Source organism: Panthera uncia, chromosome F1 (genome assembly GCF_023721935.1).
Source record: "Panthera uncia isolate 11264 chromosome F1, Puncia_PCG_1.0, whole genome shotgun sequence".
Lineage (NCBI taxonomy): Eukaryota > Metazoa > Chordata > Mammalia > Carnivora > Felidae > Panthera > Panthera uncia.
Window position 1 is genome coordinate 9,048,908 of NC_064813.1, and position 24,347 is coordinate 9,073,254.

The window sequence follows — 24,347 nt, forward strand, 5'->3', positions numbered from 1 at the left end:
GAATTGTTGATCAAAGTGTGAAATATTTTCCAGATATTCCAGAAATGCCCCTAGCACCAAATCAAAGAGACAGAGAGAGAGAGAAAAGAGAGAGAAAAACAGGAAACAGAATTTCATAAGCAAACCAAGATACCTGGCAAAATTTTAAGTATAATACATACTACACATGAATGGTTTGGGTTTCTTATTGTTTTAAGAAATCATTCTTTAAAAATTTTTTTAACGTTTATTTAGTTTTGAGACAGAGAGAGACAGAGCGTGAACGGGGGAGGGTCAGAGAGAGAGAGAGACACAGAATCTGAAACAGGCTCCAGGCTCTGAGCGGTCAGCACAGAGCCTGATGCGGGGCTCGAACTCACGGACCGCGAGATCATGACCTGAGCCGAAGTCGGACGCTTAACCGACTGAGCCACCCAGGCGCCCCAAGAAATCATTCTTAAATACATAATGATATAGTATTCTACAAATGTAACATAGTTTTATGTATCTTTTTTAAATGAGACAGTCATTCTTGGGCTCAATCAGTGAGCACCCATATTTGAGGCTCTAAGGGAGAACATCTAAGTGACAGAATTTCACCCCTCCTTGGCAGTGATACTTACATCTTTTGGTATCCGTGGCAAACTAGCAAATGCCTAACATGCACCAGGACTATAAACGAATGTTATTGAATGTTTAGAAAATGTAAGTATATAATGTTGCTCTGTGGATTTAAATCCATATAAAAGCATCTGTGATGAAAATATCAACTTCATAAATTTGATTCTAGACCAAAATCTTTGGATAAATATTTCAAAATTGGGATACAATCTCTTAAAAAGTGATATCACATTTGATTTATGGACAGAGGTAATCAAGTCTCTTCTTTTTATCTAGTAATGCAACATCAAATGAAAATCTCACATAAACTTATTTATTCCCTGTCGGTGCTTAACAGATTTAGCAGGAGGCTTACACACACAACTGAGGTGTTCTCAACTCTGCAACATGATCACAAGACATTTGCATGATCACATGCATGATCACATTTGCATGATCACATTTGCATGATCACAAAGACATTTTACAAACAAAACAAAAAATATATATATGTATATATATATACATATATATATAAACTATCTGTATAAACATTACTTTTTCTCACATAAAATCTCTTTATCTTAAAAATTATCATTGAGGGGCGCCTGGGTGGCTCAGTCGGTTAAGTGTCCGACTTCAGCTCAGGTCATGATCTCACGGTCCGTGAGTTCGAGCCCCGTGTCAGGCTCTGGGCTAATGGCTCAGAGCCTGGAGCCTGCTTCCAATTCTGTGTCTCCCTCTCTCTCTGCCCCTCCCCCCGTTCACACTCTGTCTCTCTCTGTCTCAAAAATAAACGTTAAAAAAAAAATTAAAAAAAAATTATCATTGAAGTATAAATGACATCTAAGATGATGCTAGTTTTAGGTAAATGATGTACTGATTCAACATGTGTATACATTATGAAATGGCTACCCCAATAGTTAACATCTATCAACAAACATTTTTTTCCCTTGTGATGGGCACTCAAGATTTCCTTTAATAGCACCTTTCAAATTTTTAATACAATATTACTGACTAAAGTCATCCTGCTGTATATTACATTTCCGTGACCTATTTATTTCATAATTGGAAGTTTGTACATCTTGATCCCCTTCACCCATTTTTTCTACCACCCAAACCCCTCCCCTATAACAACTACCCATCCATTCTCTGTATCTATGAAATTTGTTTTGTTTTATTTTGTTCTTTTTAGATTCTACATACAAGTGAAATCATACAGTATTTGTCTTTTTCTGTCAGAATTATTTCATTCAACAAAAGGCACTCAAGATCTATCCATGTTATTTCAAATGATACGATTTCCTTCTTTTTTATGGTTCAGTAATATTCCTCTGTGTGGTTGTATATACATATATATACATACCACATCTTTATCCATTCATCTATTGATGGACACTTAGGTTACCTGCATATCTTGGCTATTGTCAATAATGCCGCAATGAATACAGGGGCACATAGAGCTTTCCAAATTAGTATTTTCATTTTCTTTAGATAAATACCCAGAAGTAGAATTGCTATATTCCATGACAGTTGTATTTTAAATTTTTTTAGGAAACTCCATACTGTTTTCCACAGTAGCTACACCAATTTACACTACAACAGTGCAGGCAGAGTCCTTGTTTTCCACATCCTCACCAACACTTGTTTCTTGTCCTTTTGATCCTAGCCATTCTGACAGGCATGAAGTAAGATCTCACTGTGGCTTTAATTTGGATTTCCCTTATGATTAGTGATGTTGAGCATCTTTCATGTGCCTCTTGGCCATCTGTATGTCTTCTTTGGAAAAATGTCTATTCAAATCTTCTGCCCATTTGTAATTGTATCGTTTATGTATTTGTTGCTGTTTGAGTTCTTTATATAGGTTCGATATTAACCCCTTATGGGATTTATCACTTGCAAATATCTTCTCCCATTTAGTAAGTTGCTTTGTCCTTTCATTGATTGTTTCCTTCTCTGTGTAGAAGCTTTTTAGTATGATGCCATCCCATTTGTTTATTTTGCCTTTGTTGCCACTGCCTTTGGAGTCAGATCCAAAAAAATATCACCCACACTCATATCAAGGAGCTTACTGCCTATGTTTTCTTCTATGAGTTTTATGGTTTCTGGTCTTACATTCAGGTCCTTAACTTATTTTGAGTTAATTTTGGGGTATGGTGTAAGATACTGTCCAGTTTCTTTTTCTTTTTTCTTTTCTTTTCTTTTTTTTTTTTTTCATTTGGATGTCCAGTTTTCCCAGCCTCAACTTATTGAAGAGACCATCCTTTCCCCATTGTATATTCTTGCCTCCTTTGTCATAAATTAATTGACCATATATATATGGGCTTATTTTTCTGGGCTTCTGTTCAGTTGATCTATGCAAATACTATACTGTTCTGATTACTCTAGCTTTGTAATTGTATATTCTTGCCTCCTTTGTCATAAATTAATTGACCATATATATATGGGCTTATTTTTCTGGGCTTCTGTTCAGTTGATCTATGCAAATACTATACTGTTCTGATTACTCTAGCTTTGTAATATACCTTGAAATCAGGAGGTATGTATTAAGTTTCCAGCTTTATTCTTTCTCAAAATTGCTTTGGCTATTGTGGATCTTTTGTGGTTCTATACAAATTTTAGGATCATTTGTTCTAATTCTATGTAAAAGGCCATTGGAATTTTGATAGGGATTGCATTGAATCTGTAGATTGCTTTGGGTAATGTGGACATTTTTAACAATATTAAGTCTTCCAAACAATGAATACAGAATAGCTTTCTATTTGTATATTCTTTAATTTCTTTCATCAATGTCTTATAGGTGTTAGTGTACAGATCTTGCACATTCTGGGTCGAATTTATCCCTGGGTATTTTATTCTTTTTGATGCAGTTGTAATGAAATTGTTTTTTTTTTTTTATTTCTCTTTTGGATAGTCCTTTGTTGGTATATAAAAATGCAATATATTTTTGTATATTTATTATGTACCCTGCAACTTAGTTTATTAGTCTCCTAGTTTTTGGTGGAGTCTTTAGGATTTTTTTGTATATAAAATGTCCTCAGCAAATAATGACAGTTTTACTTCTTCTTTTCCAATTTGGTATTTTTTATTTTAAAATGTTACTTTCTCCTCGAGGATTTTGATGTCTTCCTGTCTTACATTTAGGTCTTTCATCCGTTTTGAGTTTATTTTCGTGTATGGTATAAGAAAGGTCCAAGTTCATTCTTCTGCATGTCTCTGTCCAGTTTTCCCAGCACCACTTGCTGAAGAGACTGTCTTTATTCCATTGAATGTTCTTTCCTGATTTGTCAAAGATTAGTTGGCCATACGTTTGTGGATCCATTTCTGGGTTCTCTATTCTGTTCCACTGATCTGAGTGTCTGTTCTTGTGCCAGTACCATACTGTCTTGATGATTACAGCTTTGTAGTATAGCTTGAAGTCCAGGACTGTGATGCCTCCTTCTTTGGTTTTCTTTTTTCAAGATTGCTTTGGCTATCCAGGGTCTTTTCTAGAAATCTGAAGAATTTTAGACTCTCTTCAAAATGATTTGATACAAGGCTTTGTGACTGTTAATAAAGATGTTATACATACATGTGTTTTTTGACCAAACATGTGAAAGAAGATTTTTGTTTCCAGGAAAGTTCACAAACCACAACATCTTGTGCAAGTATACCCAATAGGGAGGAACTATTTATTTTTTAACAATATCATGATAAATGGACAAATGTTCTTGGCTATAAAGTGTAAACAAGATGATCAAATTTGTTTCTGATCAAGGGGATTGCTATTCAAATAACCAATATGCTATTCAATATCTAAATGTCTAATACACGTAACTTTTTAAACAACAAAAAAACTAGTCTATTGGCAAAATTTTTCTTTTGCCACACTAAAAAAATCTAGTTTTACAAAGCTGTTAAAGATTTGCTGTCTTAAAAAACATTGAAAAGTCAGGTTTTTCTCATTAACAAATCATAAATAATACAAACATGATTCTTTAAGATTATAAGTTACCTTTCAAGTCTTTCTTTAGTTTTCTGAGATCTTTTTGAAAATCTTCAAACTTCATCTGTGAAGCCTGAAAAAGGTCCTGAGGTTCTGGCAGTGGAAAAACACACTGTTCTTTTCCAGCATCCTAATTAGCAAAAACACATAATTTTAAAACAAATCAGCATCAATATAAATAAAAATAATACAACAATGGCAATGGCAAAATAGCAAATACTGCCAAATCACTCAACAATAAACAATAACAAAATATCACTGTAAAAATTGCCTTACCTCATCAAAATTTCGAAGATAGTAGGAAACAATGTATGACAAAAGGCTTCTGCTATTGTCCTAGGCAGAAAGACCAAAGTAAGTAAAAATATATTTTTTAAATATCAGAGTGTCAAATAAAATAGATTCCAGTAAATCAACACACAGATGAGAACATTTAGAATAAAATGTGAAATTCTATATTTCAAAGTACTACAGCCACTACATCTAAGGATTTCAATGGCAGAGAAGATCCTGTTTTTCCCCAGTGTTTTAATCTAAGCCCCAAGTGGAAGCCCAGCTGTTCAAGGGTGGAGTCTCAACTGTGAATACTTTCCTGTTTTACCCTCTTTGATCAGAAAATTAGTTCACTAATTATCATGCTTTATGTTTAAAAGTATAACTACTATCTTAACTGAAATGATTAAACATTGCCAGCATTTCTATACCACTTCTGGACCAGCAGGTATCAATCTGCAACAGTAAGTTTGATTGAGGCTTGTTAGTAGATAAAGAAAATAAAGTTAAGTATAATTTCAAGTCAGCAGGAGCTTTAAAAATGCAAGTCTATATTATAAATTGCTATGTCAGCATCTGAGATTGTGGAATTAATATCCAGGCAGCTATAAACAATGCAGTGTGTATTTCTATGAAAAAAAATGTAGAATTGTTTCTATTCTAACAGGCTTCAAAGAATAGGTTTTTACCTCCTTTCTGGCACATTTAAAAGGTATTAAGTTTTCATCATTCAAAATTAGTACTAGATACTCTGAAGGTGGGAGGACACACACACACACACACATACACACACATATGTATTTAAAAACCATATGACACAAACTACATTCCCTGAAATGTTCAATCTAACGATTATTTTCCCTCTATTTATAAAAAGCAATATCCTTTCATAATTTAGTTTGACATATGATGATACAGCTTTTAGAGACTTTCTTCATTGTAATGTATAGTAATAATATAATAAGATATTATGCAGTAATATCTTATAATAGTAAAAGTAATATATTTTTCAGGAACACCATTTGCTTGCATATAATTTAACCAACTTTCCGTTCTCTTTCCTAATATAATTCAAAGAAATATGCAGTACAGTTAGCAGTACTTGAATGAATTAACAAAACATTAACTGCCTGCTGATAGGCATGCTGAGTGAAAATTCTGAGTGATCTGAGTAACAGCTCTGTCCACGCAGGTCCACAAACAGTACTAAGAAGTAGACACAGTTGTATTCATTTTACGGAGCAAGAATCAAATCAGGAAGACTAGTATAACTCTTATGAGAATGCAAATGAAATTATTAAAAACAAAAAATCTTGCTTCTTGACTTTATTATGTAATTTTTATCTAGGATACTCCTTAATTATTTAAATTAATAAAATTTAACTTACTTGGAGATTGAACAAGATATACTAACCAATAAAAAAAACCCAAATAATCCTTTATTCATATGTAATTATGATTATCAGCATCTATCTCAGATCCATTTTTATGTTAAAAATTATGTCAATGATATTTACGTTCCAGTATTATTTGAAAAAGTTACTTGTTTCAATTCAACAATCAGTTGTTAAGAACTATTCAATGCTTCCAAGAGAGCTTTTGCTTTTGAACAAATGTGATTTATCAGGTTGACATATTGGAGGTTCCTATGAAAATTTGTGTCATACGAATATACTAGCATCTGAACAAATATACCCGTAAAAAATCATGAAAATTACATGCTGCTGGTATTCCAAGAAAGGATTATGCTTTATTCAATTCTGGAAAAGTAGTAACTGGTATTTCACTGAACTCAATGAAAGAATGTTAAATGAATATATGAGTGTATGTATGAATGAATGAACAAATGAGTTGTTGACCACCAGAAACAACAACAAAAAAAGTGTCTGTTTCTTATGAGGGAGACATAAAGTGAGCCTTGAACAACATGGGTTTGAACTGCGTGGGTCCACTTGCACATAGATTTTTGTCAACAAATACAGTATAACACTGGAAATGTAATTTCTCTTCCTTATGATTTTCTTAATAATATTTTCTCTAGCTTACTTTATTGTAAGAATACAGTATATATGTTACATATAACATATGAAATAGGTGTCAATAGATTAATGTTATTGGTTAGACTTCTTGTCAACAGTGGGCTGTTAGTACTTAAGTCTTGGGAGTCAAACGTTATGCATGGCTTTTTGACTGAGCGGGAGGTCAGTGCCCTAAGCCCCACATCATTCAAGGTTCAACTATATTCTTTATCTAGGAAGAACAATTCTACTATTTCCATTTCTATGAGCCAACTACTTACTTAAACTTAATATTTTAAAATATTTTAAAATATTTATTTTTGAGAGAGAAAGAGACAGAGTGTGAGTAGGGGAGGGGCAGACGCAGACACACACACACACACACACACACACACACACACACACACAGAATCTGAAGCAGGCTCCAGGCTCTGAGCTGTCAGCACAGAGCCCAACGTGGGACTCGAACTCACAAACTTCGAAACATGATTTGAGCTGAAGTCGGATGCTCAACTGATTAAGCCACCTAGGCACCCCTTAAACTTAATGTTTTAAAAACATGTCCATAATTTCCTTATCATACAGTTCTGTGTAGAGATTCCATCAGAGAAAGAGAATTCTATTATCTTCTAAGTTTATATTCTCAGACATTAATTCTAACCATCATGGTTGTTCCCTAATCTTATATTTTTACTGGCACTCTCATAATCTCTTAGATGTTAACTTCAAACAAATACAAGTATAGAAGTAGGATCAAAAATTAATTAGTCCTGCAAAAGGGCTTAGGCATTCCCACATATACCAGTGTCAAGGGGAATATGATATGTAGAAAAACAAGATAATCTTTTACATTTTATTTATAATCTACTTTCACCCATCTTCGTTTTGTTTTTAAAACACAAGCCTACTGGCCTCCATTACTTAACACAGAGGAGAAGAATAATACTGTCTAATTTATGAAAATTAATTAGTCCTCAGACTCCAAAAGGACAAATTTTAGCAGACATGGTAATGATAGACTGAAAAAATAATTATTTTTATTCTCTACTCAATTATTCATTAAACATAGTATTAATAATTATTCACTTTGGGAAACATTCACAAAATCATAAACATATGAAGGCCATATACTTTTACCTAGCTCAGAACATAAAGACATTTTTGACCTTGGAACATAAACATTTATTACAACATGTTTACAGTCAAACTCATTACTGAACAAACCTTCTAATTCTCAATTTGCCTACATTCATTCACACAAAATACTTACACTGCTTTTAACATCTTTCAGCTTCGGAAGAATGTCTAACCCAAAGCCATCTGCCTGTCCTCGAGTCTTATTTCCACCATTCATGTAGTTGCCAAAAGCAAGAACCAAACCCAGAATTTGCATAACCCCTGGGCCATTTTTTAACGTCTGTAAGATAGAGTAAAGAGCATTTTATCTCTTAGACAAAGTTTTCTTTGAATTATCTTAAGTCAGTGGCAGATATTCATATCATACTAATAATTGTGGGTCACATCCAAACTGTATCATTGTATATTATTAGGATATTTTAAGAGTAGTGTCTCCAAAGTTAACTTTATTTTTTTATTTAAATTTTAGTTAACATACAGTGCAATATTAATTTCAGGAGTAGAATTCAGTGATTCATCACTTACATACAACACCCACTGCTCATCACAAGTGTCCTCCTCAGTACCCATCACCTATCTAGCCCCATCTCCTACCCACCTCCCTCTGTCAACCCATAGTTTGTTCTCTAACATTGAGAGTCTCTTGTGGTTTGTTTCTCTCTCTTCTCTTTCCCACACTCCTTCCCACAGGTTCACAACCATTTTGTTTCTTAAATTCCACGTATGAGTGAAATCATATGGTATCTGTCTTTCTCTGATTGACTTATCTCACTTAGCATAATACATTCTAGCTCCATCCACTTCATTACAAATGGTAAGATTTCATTCTTTTTGATGGCTGAGTAACATTCCATCGTATATATACATATATATGTACACATACATATGTACATTATACATATATATGTACATACATATGTATATACATATGTATATATGTATATAAGTTATCTTCTTTATCCATTCATCAGTCCATCAGTCAACAGACATTTGTGCTCTCTCCATAGTTTGGCTATTATTGATAATGCTGCTATAAACATTGGGGTACATGTACCCCTTCAAATCTGTATTTTTGGGTAAATAGCTAACGGTGAAAGTGCTGGATTATAGGATAGTTTTATTTTTAGTTTACCCAAAGTTAGCTTTAGGAAGTTGTACCACCTACAAGAATTCAGGTACACATTTGTAAAGTGACAGACACCATTGTAAGCCATTTCTGATGCAACTGCATGGAAAACAAATAAGGTTGTAATATGAGAACTACTAGAAAAGAATGTCGCTGCCATCACCCTAATTGTACCTACAATACACATTTTTGGCATAAATTGTAGGAAACCAAAACACAGTTTTAAAGATTAATTCCAAATTTAGATTTATCCCTGAAAAGTTCACACTCACTTCTTCCAAAACATGAAGCTTAGCTGGAATTTGCAAGTATTCTTTCCTCTGAAAATGTGTCTTTAATAACATCTTACTACTTTTCAAAATGATTTACCACAACCAGAACGAATGGTACTATTGATTTTTGACAAATTGTTTTAAATGGTAATATTGGTAATTCACGCCAAGCATTTATTCTTTGTTTTCTGGAGAATATTCATCTTCTGTTGAGTCATACAGCTGTTCCTAAATCATTTGGATGGAATCATTAACAATTTGTTGAAGGCCCCTTCCAAAACTGAAGGCAAATAAATAAAATGCCTTCAAATCACATTTAATCTGAAGTCTGATGTAAGGAAGGACCAGGGAAAGTGAAAATTTTGTTTTGGCAAAAGCAGAAGGGGCAGAAATCCCCGGACGTGGGAGCATAATGAGCACACTGCAGCAACCGGCCCCGTGGCGCGCAACTATCCAAGTTTTCCTTTGATCTTGAAACTAGTCATTGTATGTTCTCTTTTGTGGAACTGCTATTCTCCAAATTTATTTGTAGAGTAAATAAAAGAAAACGATTTTGAAATGCGGACATGACTGAACACAATGAAATATCAGAACTCAATCGTCAGCTGTCTACGGACTGGAACTCACCTCACACAATTTCTGTAGCAATTCCAGTTTGCGACGAATTGAGCAAATGCTTTCTGAAAATGTGGACTGGAAGAGGATACAAAAGACTCGTTCTGAAAAGTTGGGGATTAGTGACAGTTCATAAAGGAACCTAAGGAAATAAAGCCAAGTTAAGAAGAATATAATTCATATAAACAGATGTTTATCCTCATATTCATAACAATTATGCACGGAAGATGCTACATTTTCCAAATGGAAAGAGGCTGCCCTCAACAAGGTCCTGAGGTGTTCTTACTGTTCAGGTTTGTCCAGAGACTTGGCATTTTCTTTGTCTTTGGAGGACCGGCCATGCTTTTCAATTTTTTCCAGTTCATCTGATTGTGCTCTCTGGAAAATATAATGCCAAACAGTTATTGAAAATCTTATGAAATGAGTCCCTTAGATTATGATAATCTTAATACAGCAAACTCTATATATTTTCATATTTCTTAGCATCTGTTTGCAGTAAAGCTTGACTTAATTCATGAAGGCATTTTAAAGTGTAAATATGTTTAATGCAAACCAGATCACCTCCAAACCTTCCAAATAATGTTATTGGCTATTAGTGATCTGCAAAACATTTATTTATTTAAGCATGCTTTAAAATAATACAGTTTTCCTCTCTTGTTTTTTGGCTGTTTGTAATACTCTCTAGAATACAAGAATTTCATTTTAAAGTGGTATGTCTTATTTAGAAATCAATCAAGATAAATTTGGAAGCAATTTGGTCATAATGTTATAAGACTTTTAAAGGAAAAAAAGTACTTATTTAACCATTGCAATCATTGCTTATGGCTTTTTTTTTAGGGGAAAAATACAATTGAATTATTAATTCAATTGGAACAAAAATAAAAGGTTGATTTTTCTGCTGAATTTTCTTTTTGACACAAAAATGGTTTTAGGCTTCTTTTCTTCCAAAATATCTTCTTTTACCATTTATAATTACAAGCTAAAAGTCTGTCATCCTAAATTTGTTTCTTTGTAGGAAAGTTTCTTCTGCATTTTTAATATATGGTGGAAGATTTTACAGACATGGAGAAACACGCATCTATTCTTCTTTATGAAAAATTTGGATGCTTTATATTTGCAGTCTTTATTTTATAACTCATAAAGATGTTTCAAAACAGCCAAATACAGTACTTCAATGCATTAAGAAGTGTGAGTAGACAACCATATTTTGAATTTGAGTCTAATGATCAGAATTTAAAATTATTATTTTAATTATTATTATTTTTTTTGTTTAAACATTAAAGCAGTTTAGCCAAGAACTACTGTATGAGATACACTCTAATAGGTTTATAGAAACTAAATATTTCATCTCAAAAACAGCTATGTTCTGTTTTGCATTCACTGATTCTCTTGAAATGCAGGTTTCAGGTGATGGTATTAACTAGCAAAGACTAGTTCTTCAAATGAAGTTTCATTTTTTTTTTATTTTTTAAAACTGCTCACTTTTTATTTTATTCATTTATTTTTAAGTAAGCTCTATGCCCATTGTGGGGCTTGAACTCACAATCCCGAGATCGAGAGTCGCATGCTCTACTGACTGAGCCAGCCATGAACCCTCAAATGAAGCTTCTTTTAACAGTGGAAGAGGATTTGAAGACAGATCAGTAGATCTTCTGAGGGTTTTTATTGAAAATAAAATTTGCTTTTGAAATACAATGCAACAAAAGATCCAAAGAATTAAAAAGCATGAATTTAATGGAAATAACCCAAGCTACTCCAAAGTTTTAGAACCTGCTTCTAGAATTTCAGCTGTATAGTAATCTTGCTTTTTCCCACCAGTTTATTGTGATCTGGCCCAAGAATTTTAGGGAGGTAAACACCACTTATCATAGTTACTGTCCATAAGAGTCAGCCCCACAGATCCTATCATTATACCACTTAAAACCAAGTAACGAGATGGCTTTTAATAAAGACAATACTCATCTTTCTGGCAAATGAGTGCCCAGGGCAATATTATAAAAGAATATTAAAATTAAGAATATTGATAAAACAAGGGTTATTTTAAGACATGGAGGTCTGCTCCAAAATACAGCATATAAAGGGTTCCAGTCCATATAACCTCTCTATTCTTTTTTTAATTTAACCTTTAGTTAGTTAACACACATTGCAATATTGGTTTCAGGAGTAGAATTCAGTGATTCATATCTTACATACAACACGCAGTGTTCATCACAAGTACCCTTCTTAATGCCCATCACCCATCTAGCCCATCTCCCACCCACCTCCCTCTGTCAACCCTCAGTTTGTTCTCTATCATTAGGAATCTTTTGTGGTTTGTTTCTCTCTCTTCTTTTATTCCCCCCTTCCCATATGTTCATCTGTTTTGTTTCTTTAATTCCACATATGAGTGAAATCATATGATATTTGTCTCTTTCTGATTGACTTATTTCGCTTAGCAGAGCAGAAAATTAGTCTGCTGTCTTCAAACTCAATCACATTCAATACCCAAACGTCAACAGGGAGAAAAAAAAATCCACCTTGCTACAATCTGATGAAGTAATTAAGTTTGTTGGTTTAATTTTTGTTTTTAGAACCTTAGATAACCTGACATAGACTCAACCTAGTTGAGTGCTGGTATGAGCAGGTGAATGATCAGAAACTGACTTCATGGACTCAGTAAATTTCTCTGGCTCTTAAATAAAAACACATAAAATCTGAACAAACAACTGAGAGAAAAAAAGATGGTTAAGGTAAATCATAATAATGATCAAATATAGGAGAGAAAGATAAAATGCCCCAATGTCTTGAGAATAAAGTGACTTTCTGGCAAAACTATAGAGTTATTCCCCAAATTATTCAGTATACATGAATTACAAATTGCATGGTCCTTTACACGTATGCTCTATCAGACCATTTCTACTGACTTCAGAAAGAAAAGTTGTCCAGGGTTGACAGTGCTGCTTTATGGATGATAAGGAAGTAAATGCCACTCCATTCCATACCATACCTGGCCCCTGGGCTCTCTAAACAATAGAAGTTAATCAGAGGCCAAACAGGAGTTTCAGGCAAGGCTTTATTGGGGCTTATGGCAGAGAACAAAGAAGACAGCACAAAAGAAAAGTGTCCTCGGGCTGACTCCTGGAGGACAGGTCAGGGAGAATGTTTTAAATAAACTTAGGCAGGACTATGTGTCTGTTTTTGTGCCATTACCATGCTGTCTTGGTGATTACAGCTTTGTAGTAGAGGCTGAAGTCCGGGATTGTGATGCCTCCCGCTTTGGTCTTCTTCTTCAATATTACTTTGGCTATTCGGGTTCTTTTGTGGTTCCATACAAATTTTAGGATTGCTTGTTCTAGCTTCAAGAAGAATGCTTGTGCAATTTTGATTGGGATTGCACTGAATGTGTAGATTGCTTTGGGTAGTATTGACATTTTAACAGTATTTATTCTTCCAATCCATAAGCATGGAATGTTTTTCCATTTCTTTGTATCTTCTTCAATTTCCTCCATAAGTTTTCTATAGTTTTCAGCACAGATCTTTTACATCTTTGGTTAGGTTTATTCCTAGGTATTTTATGCTTCTTGGTGCAATTGTGAATGGGATCAGTTTCTTTATTTGTCTTTCTGTTGCTTCATTAGTAGTGTATAAGAATGCAACTTATTTCTGTACATTAATTTTGTATCCTGTGACTTTGCTGAATTCATATATAAGTTCTAGCAAAATCTTGGTGGAGTCTATTGGGTTTTCCATGTATAGTATCATGTCATCTGCAAAAAGTGAAAGCTTGACTTCATCTTTGCCAATTTTGATGCCTTTGATTTCCTTTTGTTGTCTGATTGCTGATGCTAGCACTTTCAACACTATGTTAAACAATAGACCAATGGAATAGAATAGAGACTCCAGAATTGGACCCACAAAAATATGGCCAATAATCTTTGGCAAAACAGGAAAGAATATCCAATGGAAAAAGACAGTCTCTTTAACAAGTGGTTCTGGGAGAACTGGACAGCAACATGCAGAAGAATGAAACTAGACCACTTTCTTACACCATTCACAAAAATAAACTCAAAATGGATAAAGGACCTGAATGTGAGACAGGAAACTATCAAAACCCTAGAGGAGAAAGCATGAAAAACCTCTCTGACCTCAACCGCAGCAATTTCTTACTCGACACCCAAAGGCAAGGGAATTAAAAGCAAAAATGAACTATTGGGACCTCATGAAGGCAAAAACCGTCTGCACTGCAAAGGAAACAATCAACAAAACTAAAAGGCAACCAATGGAATGGGAAAAGATATTTGCAAATGACATATCAGACAAAGGGCTAGTGTCCAAAATCTATAAACAACTCACCAAACTCCACACCCGAAAAACAAATAATCCGGTGAAGAAATGGGCAGAAGACATGAATAGACACTTCTCTAAAGAAGATTTCCAGGGGTGCCTGGGTGGCTCAGTCGGTTAAGCAGCCGACTTCGGCTCAGGTCATGATCTCGCGGTCCGTGAGTTCAAGCCTCGCGTCGGGCTCTGTGCTGACAGCTCAGAGCCTGGAGCCTGTTTCAGATTCTGTGTCTCCCTCACTCTGACCCTCCCCCGTTCATGCTCTGTCTCTTTCTGTCTCAAAAATAAACATTTAAAAAAAAAATAAAAAATAAATAAATAAATAAATAAAGAAGACATTCAGATGGCCAACAGGCACATGAAAAGATGCTCAATGTCACTCCTTATCAGGGAAATACAAGTCAAAACCACACTCAGATACGAGTCTCATGCCAGTCAGAGTGGCCAAAATGAACAAATCAGGAGACTATGGATGCTGGAGAGGATGTGGAGAAACGGGAACCCTCTTGCACTGTTGGTGGGAATGCAAACTGGTGCAGCCACTCTGGAAAACAGTGTGGAGGTTCCTTCAAAAAATTAAAAATAGATCTACCCTATGACCCAGCAACAGCACTGCTAAGAATTTACCCAAGGGATACAGGAGTGCTGATGCATAGGGGCACTTGTACTCAATGTTTATGGCAGCACTTTCAACAATAGCCAAATTATGGAAAGAGCCTAAATGTCCATCAACTGATGAATGGATAAAGAAGTTGTGGTTTATATATACAATGGAATACTAGTTGGCAGTGAGAAAGAATGAAATATGGCCTTTTGTAGCAACGTGGATGGAACTAGAGAGTGCTATGCTAAGTGAAATAAGTCATACAGAGAAAGACAGATACCATATGTTTCACTCTTATGTGGATCCTGAGAAATTTGACAGAAGACCATGGGGGAGGGGAAGAAAAAAAAAAGAGGTTAGAGTGGGAGAGAGCCAAAGGATAAGAGACTCTTAAAAACTGAGAACAAACTGAGGGTTTAAGGGGGGGTGCGAGGGAGGAGAGGGTAGGTGATGGGTATTGAAGAGGGCATCTTTTGGGATGAGCACTGGGTGTTGTATGGAAACCAATTTGACAATAAATTTCATATATTAAAAAAAACTGAGAATAAACTGAGGGTTGATGTGGGTGGGAGGGGAAAGTGGGTGATGGGCATTAAGGAGGGCACCTGTTGGGATGAGCACTGGGTGTTGTATGGAAACCAATTTGACAATAAATTTCATATTAAAAAAAAAGAAACTTAAGCAGGAAAAGGGTGACATCTAAGCATGTAGAGGTGGGAATTTATCAGCACCTGTGCATTTAAAGGTCATGCTTCTTCATGCATTGTATATCTAATTACCATGTTAAATCTCCACCCCTGGACATGATTTTTTAGTATTATAATGAGGGGAAAAGTTGGTGAAAAGTCAAGGCTGGGGTCTATCCTGGCATATACTGCTTTGGTCTGGTGGTAAGTATCCTTCCTCCACATTCCTGCAAGATGTGCTGCTACACAAGAGACATAAAGTCTCAGCATTTTTTTTTTCTTATGGAGGCAGCCAAGGAACCCTGGATTTCACAGTCAGGGTTGAGGGGGCCCGAGTACAGTCTCTGTTTTGTCTCATATCCATGACCCTAAAACTCCCTTCTTCTTCCCATGCTAAGTATCACAGAACTTCCAAATACAGGCACATGTTACTTTATGGCATTAAAAATAAAATCAATTTTTTTAAAAAATCACTGCCCATCTTATCACAAAAGTCTTAACTATAGCAAAGCTATCAAACTTATGGAGGCAGACATAAAATTTCCAAAATTCCAATGTTACTTCAGAGCTTGAATTTTGTCGTTGGCAACAAACACCAGCTGGTATCCTTAAAGTAATCACTTAACTTTGTTCATTTTCAAGAAAATGTCTATCAAATGTCAATGTATTAATAATCACATTTTGCCGGTTGGATTTTCAAATAGAGATGGTGTCCAATGAAAAAGGACTACCTTAATTTACAATAAGTACTTTTATCACAGGAACCGTTGTACTTTGCTGCCCAGGAGAAACACTCTATGTGTACTTTCCATTTTGTCACACAGCGTATTAAAAACACAGATACTCAAGAGTTGAGTTTTCATAAATTTTCACTGTTCATTAAGGACATTGGCTTTTTTCCCCATGCAAGTGCATGGCAGTGAAGAATTACAATGACGTCTAAGTGTAGTGCCGCTGCCTTGATTCAGGTGGAGATGTCAGAATGTTTACCTTTCACTGCTTTTGAACCATCAGTACCAACATTTACACTGTCAGAAAAACAAATAACATCTTCGTGTTATTATGCAAGTCATTTTTATCTTGTAGACCCCCTTTGAAAAAATGCAGAAACCCTGGGCACCCATGGAGCAGACCTTGGGAACTGACATTTGGTAAAACTTTCCTATCAAACTGATGATTAAATTATCTTTGGCATTCACAAGACTCATACACCTCCAGGAACAAAAAGTTCATTGTCACTCTAAATTGACCATTACGTCTTTAAAAAACACTGTCCAAAAACAAGACACAACGAAAACACAGCTCCTTTATATGAAACAAAAATATTTCCTCCGCTTTCAGACATTGGTTCTTGCTCTACTCTCTGGGGTCAAGTGCAAATTTCTTTCAAATTTTGGGAAAGCTAAATTTTTCCTCCTTTGCCTTCTGTGCTAAGTACTTTGGTTCTTCACAATTTATCTGATATAAATGTGAGCCTATCATGATCGTAGTTGCTGTTTGAGTATGTTTCTGATGACTTACAAATGAGGCACACACAATGGAGCACCATGTCACTCTCCCACTGTACAGTCTGATTCTCAAGTCCATCATTCCAGAAAGCCTGCTGCTGTTAGTGCAGCTTGAAATTAAGAACAATATTTGGAAGAGCCCTGTATCCTTTAAGTTACCAGTAGTCTAATATTTTTTCATGTTTATAGGCTCTCTGTTTCTCTTATTCTGTATTTATGAAATTCATTATTTTGGACTGAAGCATAACAACACATTTGTATTTTTTTCTGCATACAATAAACTATCCTAAGATTTTATAGCTTGAAATCACAATTTTGTCATCCTATGGGGGAAAATATACTTTGGGCTAGGGTAGCATGAACTTCAGGAAAAAGAGGAGGTACGACTTATGTTTTGAAGAATATGTGGGCTCTAGATCGATGGAGAGTTAACGTCATTGATTTGCCTCTAAATTTGCTCTGCTCCTTATACTCCCAGTCACTGTTGAAGGCACAGGCATCTAGCCAATAACTTATACCACCACACCAGGACTTCTACCTGGAATATGCATCATTCACTTTGGCTTGCTGCTCTCAGCTTGGTTAGAAATGACCTCCTCTGGAAAGCCTGCCTCAATCACCTTGATCTCCATTACAATTATTCTCTTTCCCAAATGATAACACAGAACCTTATATTTGCTTTCTGTTACGCTACGCTTATCACACGATCTTATTGGTGATATAAATATATGCCTACACCTTCTATTGACTGGAGCTTTTTGATGAGAAGGGCCATGTCTTAGGTATCTCTATGGTCCTAGTAACTAGTATGGTTTATGGTATATAGTTAACAGTCAATAATACTTTTCTAAACACTGAAAAATTATGTCAGTAATTAAACATAACAAAAGAAGGCCTCTGAGTCATGGAGAAGAGACAGGAAAAAGAGAGGGGATAATGAAAGAACAATATAAGAAGTATTGAGGACATAATGATATGCAAATAATGCCAGCTGTTTATCATCATCGTAAGAGTATAATGAGGGTTCCTATGAGGTCATTTGAACTCCAAAATAGATACTGTGCATGCATGAAACAGAATTAGTCATTTCAAATGCTAGTGCACAAATAGGTAAGTAAAAATAATGCTAGGCTTGGCAAAAGTACATATGAATTCACTCATTTATACATTCACTCAACACGATTCTCTTGTGTACCTATAAGCAGAAATACTTAAGTGTGTAAAGGTACAAGAAGCAGAACTAACACATAATAGGTTTTTAAGCAACGTTAATCAACTCAGCAAGATTCTGCTATTCATTAATATATCATAACCAACTGTTTCCTGCCTATCATCTTGGCTTGTTCTTGTAAAACATGAGAGATCGAGCAAAAGTCTATTATTTTCTCTCTGCTAAAGCCCCAAATTATTGTTCTTAATAGCAACCACACAACTTATGTCAAACTAGTGGTTATAAATTTGTACCAGATTAATCCACAGGTCATCTGGACACTTTTGGCTTTGGCCTTCAAATTAAATTTAGTGTCAAGTGTTCTTCTCTGGTCCACTCGTATGAGGTAATAATCAAGGTCAAACTTTAAAAAAAAAATGAATTTTAGGGATTCATTCACCCATTCATTTAAAGGCCTAGTTTTTACCAGCATGATTCCAGGCACAGTGAATGAAAAGGTATCTATGTTAGGCTTCAGATTCAAGCAAAATCATATAACATAATGTACCAAGTTGCTCATAACACCACTCTTATTTGCTTAACCCTTCTATAGTGATCTTCTTCCACTGCTTTGTAAAACTATATATGACTCACCATATATGAAGAGAATGCTAATGATCCCACTACCATACCAATGGTGATTTGTTGAAATATGTTCATTCTTCATTATGGCCAAAGACATGGGCAACACAGCCAAACACTTACACATCAATTAATAACATGAAGGAATTTCCAAGCTCCTAACAAACCTTCCCTCTTCCAGTCCCACTCACTTCCAGAATTAAATTGTTTCAGTCTCCTTCTTTGCACACCACTTCCCACACCCACCCAATTATCTGCAGATTTGTACCAGAATATCCTTTTCTCAACATTTACTGTGCTTGCCAATATTGAAGTGGACCTCAGTTGCTGCCAAGCTGGATGTTTTACCAGTTACCAAAGATCCATGACACTTAAAACCCAGGAACACTCTTCACCCAACCACTGGCCAAAACGAACCCAGATTACAGGCTGTCATCACTGATTTCACCATAGATATTTACCTCCACTACCCCTGACCCAGACACCCCCTTAAACTGAACCTTGCTATTCCAGCTTCTACAGAGAGGACGAGATTGAGGAGCAAGTGGTGGAGAGGGAGGGAAGAACAATGAGATCAAATGGTATGCATTTCCACTGTCCGACTCTATTAATGGTGTTAAGCAGATGTTTCTCAAACAGTGGTCCAGAGGACACAAACTGAGCTTCCTGAGATTCATCAGGGATTGTTGTACACGGTGTCCATTTTTAAGACTCACATACTAAAAACTATTTCAACAGTGATCCTCACACTTAATTGATCACAAAACTCGTGCACATGTGCGTGTGTGAGAGAGAGACAGACAGAGGAAATGACAGTAACCCTCCCAAAGAGCCAGTGTTCTAAAGGATAGAAAGTAGAAACACTGTTCCTGGCCAAACTAGTAGTTCCTTTATTCAGTTTCTTCCAATATTCATAATAAAACTAAAGCTAATCTTTAAATCTTTACTTTTTTTCCCTCAAACATCATCACCCCTGTCACTTTTATGTTTACTAGGTGATTTTGCCTCCTAATATTATTCCCTTTAATTATATCACATCGTCTTTTCCTAGACATCTTCCTATCCCTCTGCTTAACCTTCTCAGTCTCCACTTTCAGGCCTGCATCCACTATCCAACCACTATATGGCAACTATCTTTAGCTCATGTTTTCCCTTATATCCAGACAGGCAATTACTTTCCCAACATTTTAACCTGGATATCTCAGAAGCATCTCAGACAACAAACAAACAAACAAAAAAACACAGTCTAAAAATAAACTCCTGTATCCTTCCCCCAGACATTCAGTAATCCTGATTCCAGTAAACTTGGAAAACTAGTCACCGGTCAGAAAGTTGGCTGTCATGCTGGATGTCTGTCTGTAATTCACTTCTACATCCTGTGAATCACCAAGTCCTGTCTCCATTTCCAATGCTCTCGTCCTTTTCTAGACTACCACCACCTCTCCACTCAGCTACCTTGATACTCTGCCTGGTCTCTCCATAATCATCTCTCGCTCTAACATATGTTCTACACAGCATCCAGTTTTTTAAATATGCTACTTAAAACTCTTTAAAGGTTAACTGTTATTCTTAGAATAATTCCACAGACCTTAAAGTACCTACAAAGCCTCATGGTTCACCTCCACACACACGTCACCTCCCTCTGCATCCCATCTCATGCCATGTTCCCACATGCTGCATATATTCTGTTCTCCATGGCTTTCCTTCAGTTCCTCAAATAGACCACCATTCCTCTTTCATATATGCTGTGGATGTGAACAAATAGGGACCGTACCAAGCAAGGATGCAGCAAAATTGGATCTTTCATATATTGCTGTTGACAATAGAAAATGGAGCAGCCATTCTGGAAAATAGTTCAGCAGTTTCATAAAGACTAAACAGGGGTGACCGGGTGGCTCAGTCAGTTAAGTGTCCAACTTCGATTCATGTCATGATCTCACAGGTTGTGGATTCAACCTTGCGTCGGGCTCTGTGCTGACAGCTCGGGGCCTGGAGCCTGCTTCAGATTCTGTCTCTCTCTCTCTGTCTCTCTCTCTCTCTCCAAAATAAATAAAACATTTAAAAACATTTAAAAAAAACACTAAACGTACACTTAACCTACAAAACAGTAATCACGTTTCCGGGCATTAATTACAAAGAAAAGAAACTTAAATCTACACACAAAAGAAGTTAATGTACATGAATGTTCATAACAGTTTTATCTGTAATAGCGAAAAACTCAAAACAACCTAAATGTCCTTCAATGTATGAAACACATATTGGTACATTCATACAATGGAATACTACTCAGCAATGAAAAGAAATGAGCTTTTAATATATTCAACACTTGGATGGATCTGAAGGGAATTATGAGTAAAAAAAGCTGATTTTTGCCTATCATATGATTCCATTTATATAGTGTTCTCAAAATGATGAAACTACAGAGATGGAAAACAGATTAATGACTGCCAAGGTTAGGAAAGGGAAAGGGAAGTTGGTTGGTATAATTATAAAAGGATAGCTTCAGGGATCTTTGTAGAGGTTGAATAATTCTACGTCTTGATTATAGTGATGTTTACGTGGATCAATGTGTGATAAGACTGCATAGGGCTATGTCTAGCTACATTCACGTGCATGCACACACACACGCGCACGCACACACACACACACACACACACACACAGAGGAGTCCTAAGACTGCATAAGATTGTCTATATACACGTGCATGCACACACACACACACACACACTCACACATTCACACACAGGAGTGCTAAGACTGCAGCTTTTTCATTTTACTTCAATTTTAAAAGTCTATATGTTATGGACATTGTGGAAGAAATAATCTTTCTGCACAGGACTGAGGACTTCTCAACAATTATGAGGGGAAATGCTTCTACATTATTAAAGGACCACTTAAAATATACTTTTGCACATTACACATTCAAGAGTTTATGGGTGGTCTATATACCATTTGTTGACTCATATTTTCTCTAATCTTGAACACTAGCTTCTTAAGAGATATACTTTCTAGAGTCAACAGACAAAACTTCAGGCCCACAGGTCTTTCTTCCTCAGGTACAATAAACAACTGGGATATCTTTAAATACCACAGGCTGAGGGCAATTTGCAAAAACGGTTGCCATATACACATAGCAATCTAAAGTTGTATGTCTAAAGGCTGAATGGCTCCTCAGAGACATGAAAACCTTAAACACTTAACCATATATTGGCATATATGTGAGTAAACAAGAAATTCAGAGCCAAATACACATGAAATGCCATCTGGAATCACTCAACTTCCTAAATAAGTTTATGAAGGAAAACATGATAGGAGTTTTATTATGAGAGTTGCCTATTTATTCCCTTACTAAATTTATTGCCCAGTTAAGTTTTAGTTGTTGTACTCATGTACAATAAGGAGGGAAGGCTGATGACCCTCTCAGGCTAATATGTCAAAACCATCAAATGTTATTCCTGTCATGCATAATTTCAAGTCACAGCCCAGCTTTAGCTAACCAAGGCTCTTAGCAGATACTTAAAACATTCAACGTTTGCTACCACTGACAGTTTTCTACCTTATATGACCATACACAGGCCAAACCTGAAATTCTTCTACATAAACTATCATATTCCCACTCATAAGTACATTCCTTTGACATCAGCAGAATAAAGGGATTCAAAGAAGGAATATGAACACTTAGGGCATTAGTCTGGAAAAATGTGGCTAGCCAACTGCACTATTTTTCTCATGCCCGCCTGCCACCATGGAAAATATTTAGTATATGAGTGTCAGAAGAGACTGTCCCCTCAGGAAAGCGGAGTAGTCATTAGAAAGTGAATGTGCAAAACTACTTTCTGTACCCTACTAAGCTACAAGGTTTGTTAATACCTCAAAGAGAGAAACGAGAGGCAGATCACAAAAGAATAGAATTTATACAAAAAGTAATGGCTGATGGATAGACAAGGCGCTTATAAACAATTTGACACCACACACACAAGGAGAGACAATCCATGTTCCAAGGGAAAACTTCCTAAGGGACCAAAAGAAGTTGCACTAAAGGGGCAGCAAAGCAAACAAGTGTTTCCATTATCAAAAAAGGTTTACATTTAGGATAAAACATAAGAAATAAAAGCAACATGGATCAAAGCTAGCGTTAAGCCAACATATAAGTGATTGCAAAAATTTTTATTTATTTACTAAGGATTTATTCCCTGTCTACTTTTCATTAAGATTTTTTAAATGTTTATTTATTTTTGGGAAAGACAGACAGACAGACAGACAGACGGACAGATAGAGTCCTAGCAGGGGAGGGGCAGAGAGAGAGATGGAGTCACAGAATCTAAATCAGGCTCCAGGCTCTGAACTGTCAGCACAGAGCCTGATGCAGGGCTCAAACTCATGAGCCATGAGATCATGACCGGAGCCAAAATCAGATGCTTAACAAACTGAGCCACCCAGGCACCCCTCTCTGTCTACTTTTATAAAGAATTTGAGGACAGCAGATCTTTTTCATCTCCCCTCTTCTCTTTGCAGGTAGTAGAAAACTTGGACATCTTGTAGTTTCAGGTCAGTACCTATTGAAGATAAGCTTATGATTTATAACAGGTCAGTAGCTGAACCAGAATTTCTCAGGGAACTGTGAAATCTGGCATATAGAATACAACAATCCTTCCTCTATTTTTTCCACTTAAGGTTTGTTTGTGCTCCTAACTACACACGGACACTACATCTCCCCTCCCCAAAATACCACAGTCTTTATGACCTACCTCCCTTTTTAGGAGGAGGGACTTAAAGTGCACTATATTTTGTGTTGAGCTATTATTTCATTGAATGTTAGCACTAGAATTCATATGTGATAGTTAAATTTTTATGCATATTTATCTGCCCCACAAAAGAATACTCCACTGGCAGAGGGGGTAATAGGTACCCAGTGTATTTTCTAGAAGCATACCATATACAAAAACAGAGGTTACAAAACAAAACATGTAAGCATAAAGTGTTTTTCAAAGTATTAAACATTATTACTTTTATATAAGTTATTTTAAATATTTAAATATTCAAGACTATACCTTCATACACATAATTATATAAGGAATTTTCCAGAAATGGAGCCACCAGACATATCTAAGAAAAACATACTTCAAAGGACAAATATCTGTCTATGTCATACTATCTTCTGGTTCAATAATTTTCAAGCATTTATCTAATTAAATGGATCATATAATATTGTGGGTTACTTTGTTACTTCTATTTTATATTATAGTACAGACATTACATGATTTAAGTTATACATGTAAATAGGTTGTATTATCCATCAATTTCTTTTCAGGTTGGTAAAAGAAACTTATAAATATTTGTTAGAATAAGGAAGCATTGGATGGGACCACCTGGGAACCACCTAGGTGGCTCAGTTGGTTAAATATCTGACTTCGGCTCAGGTCATGATCTCA

The 24,347-nt window shown here is 35.7% G+C and overlaps 1 protein-coding gene across 1 annotated transcript in view; it reads right to left on the bottom strand.

Moving 5' to 3' along the window:
• FMN2 (formin 2) overlaps positions 1-24,347 on the bottom strand; it is a 346,387-nt gene that overhangs the window by 124,388 nt on the left and 197,652 nt on the right. Inside the window, 5 exon segments of the mRNA XM_049635319.1 lie at positions 4,574-4,694; positions 4,841-4,900; positions 8,126-8,272; positions 10,018-10,147; positions 10,292-10,383. Of these exon segments, the coding sequence (XP_049491276.1) occupies positions 4,574-4,694; positions 4,841-4,900; positions 8,126-8,272; positions 10,018-10,147; positions 10,292-10,383 (550 nt within the window).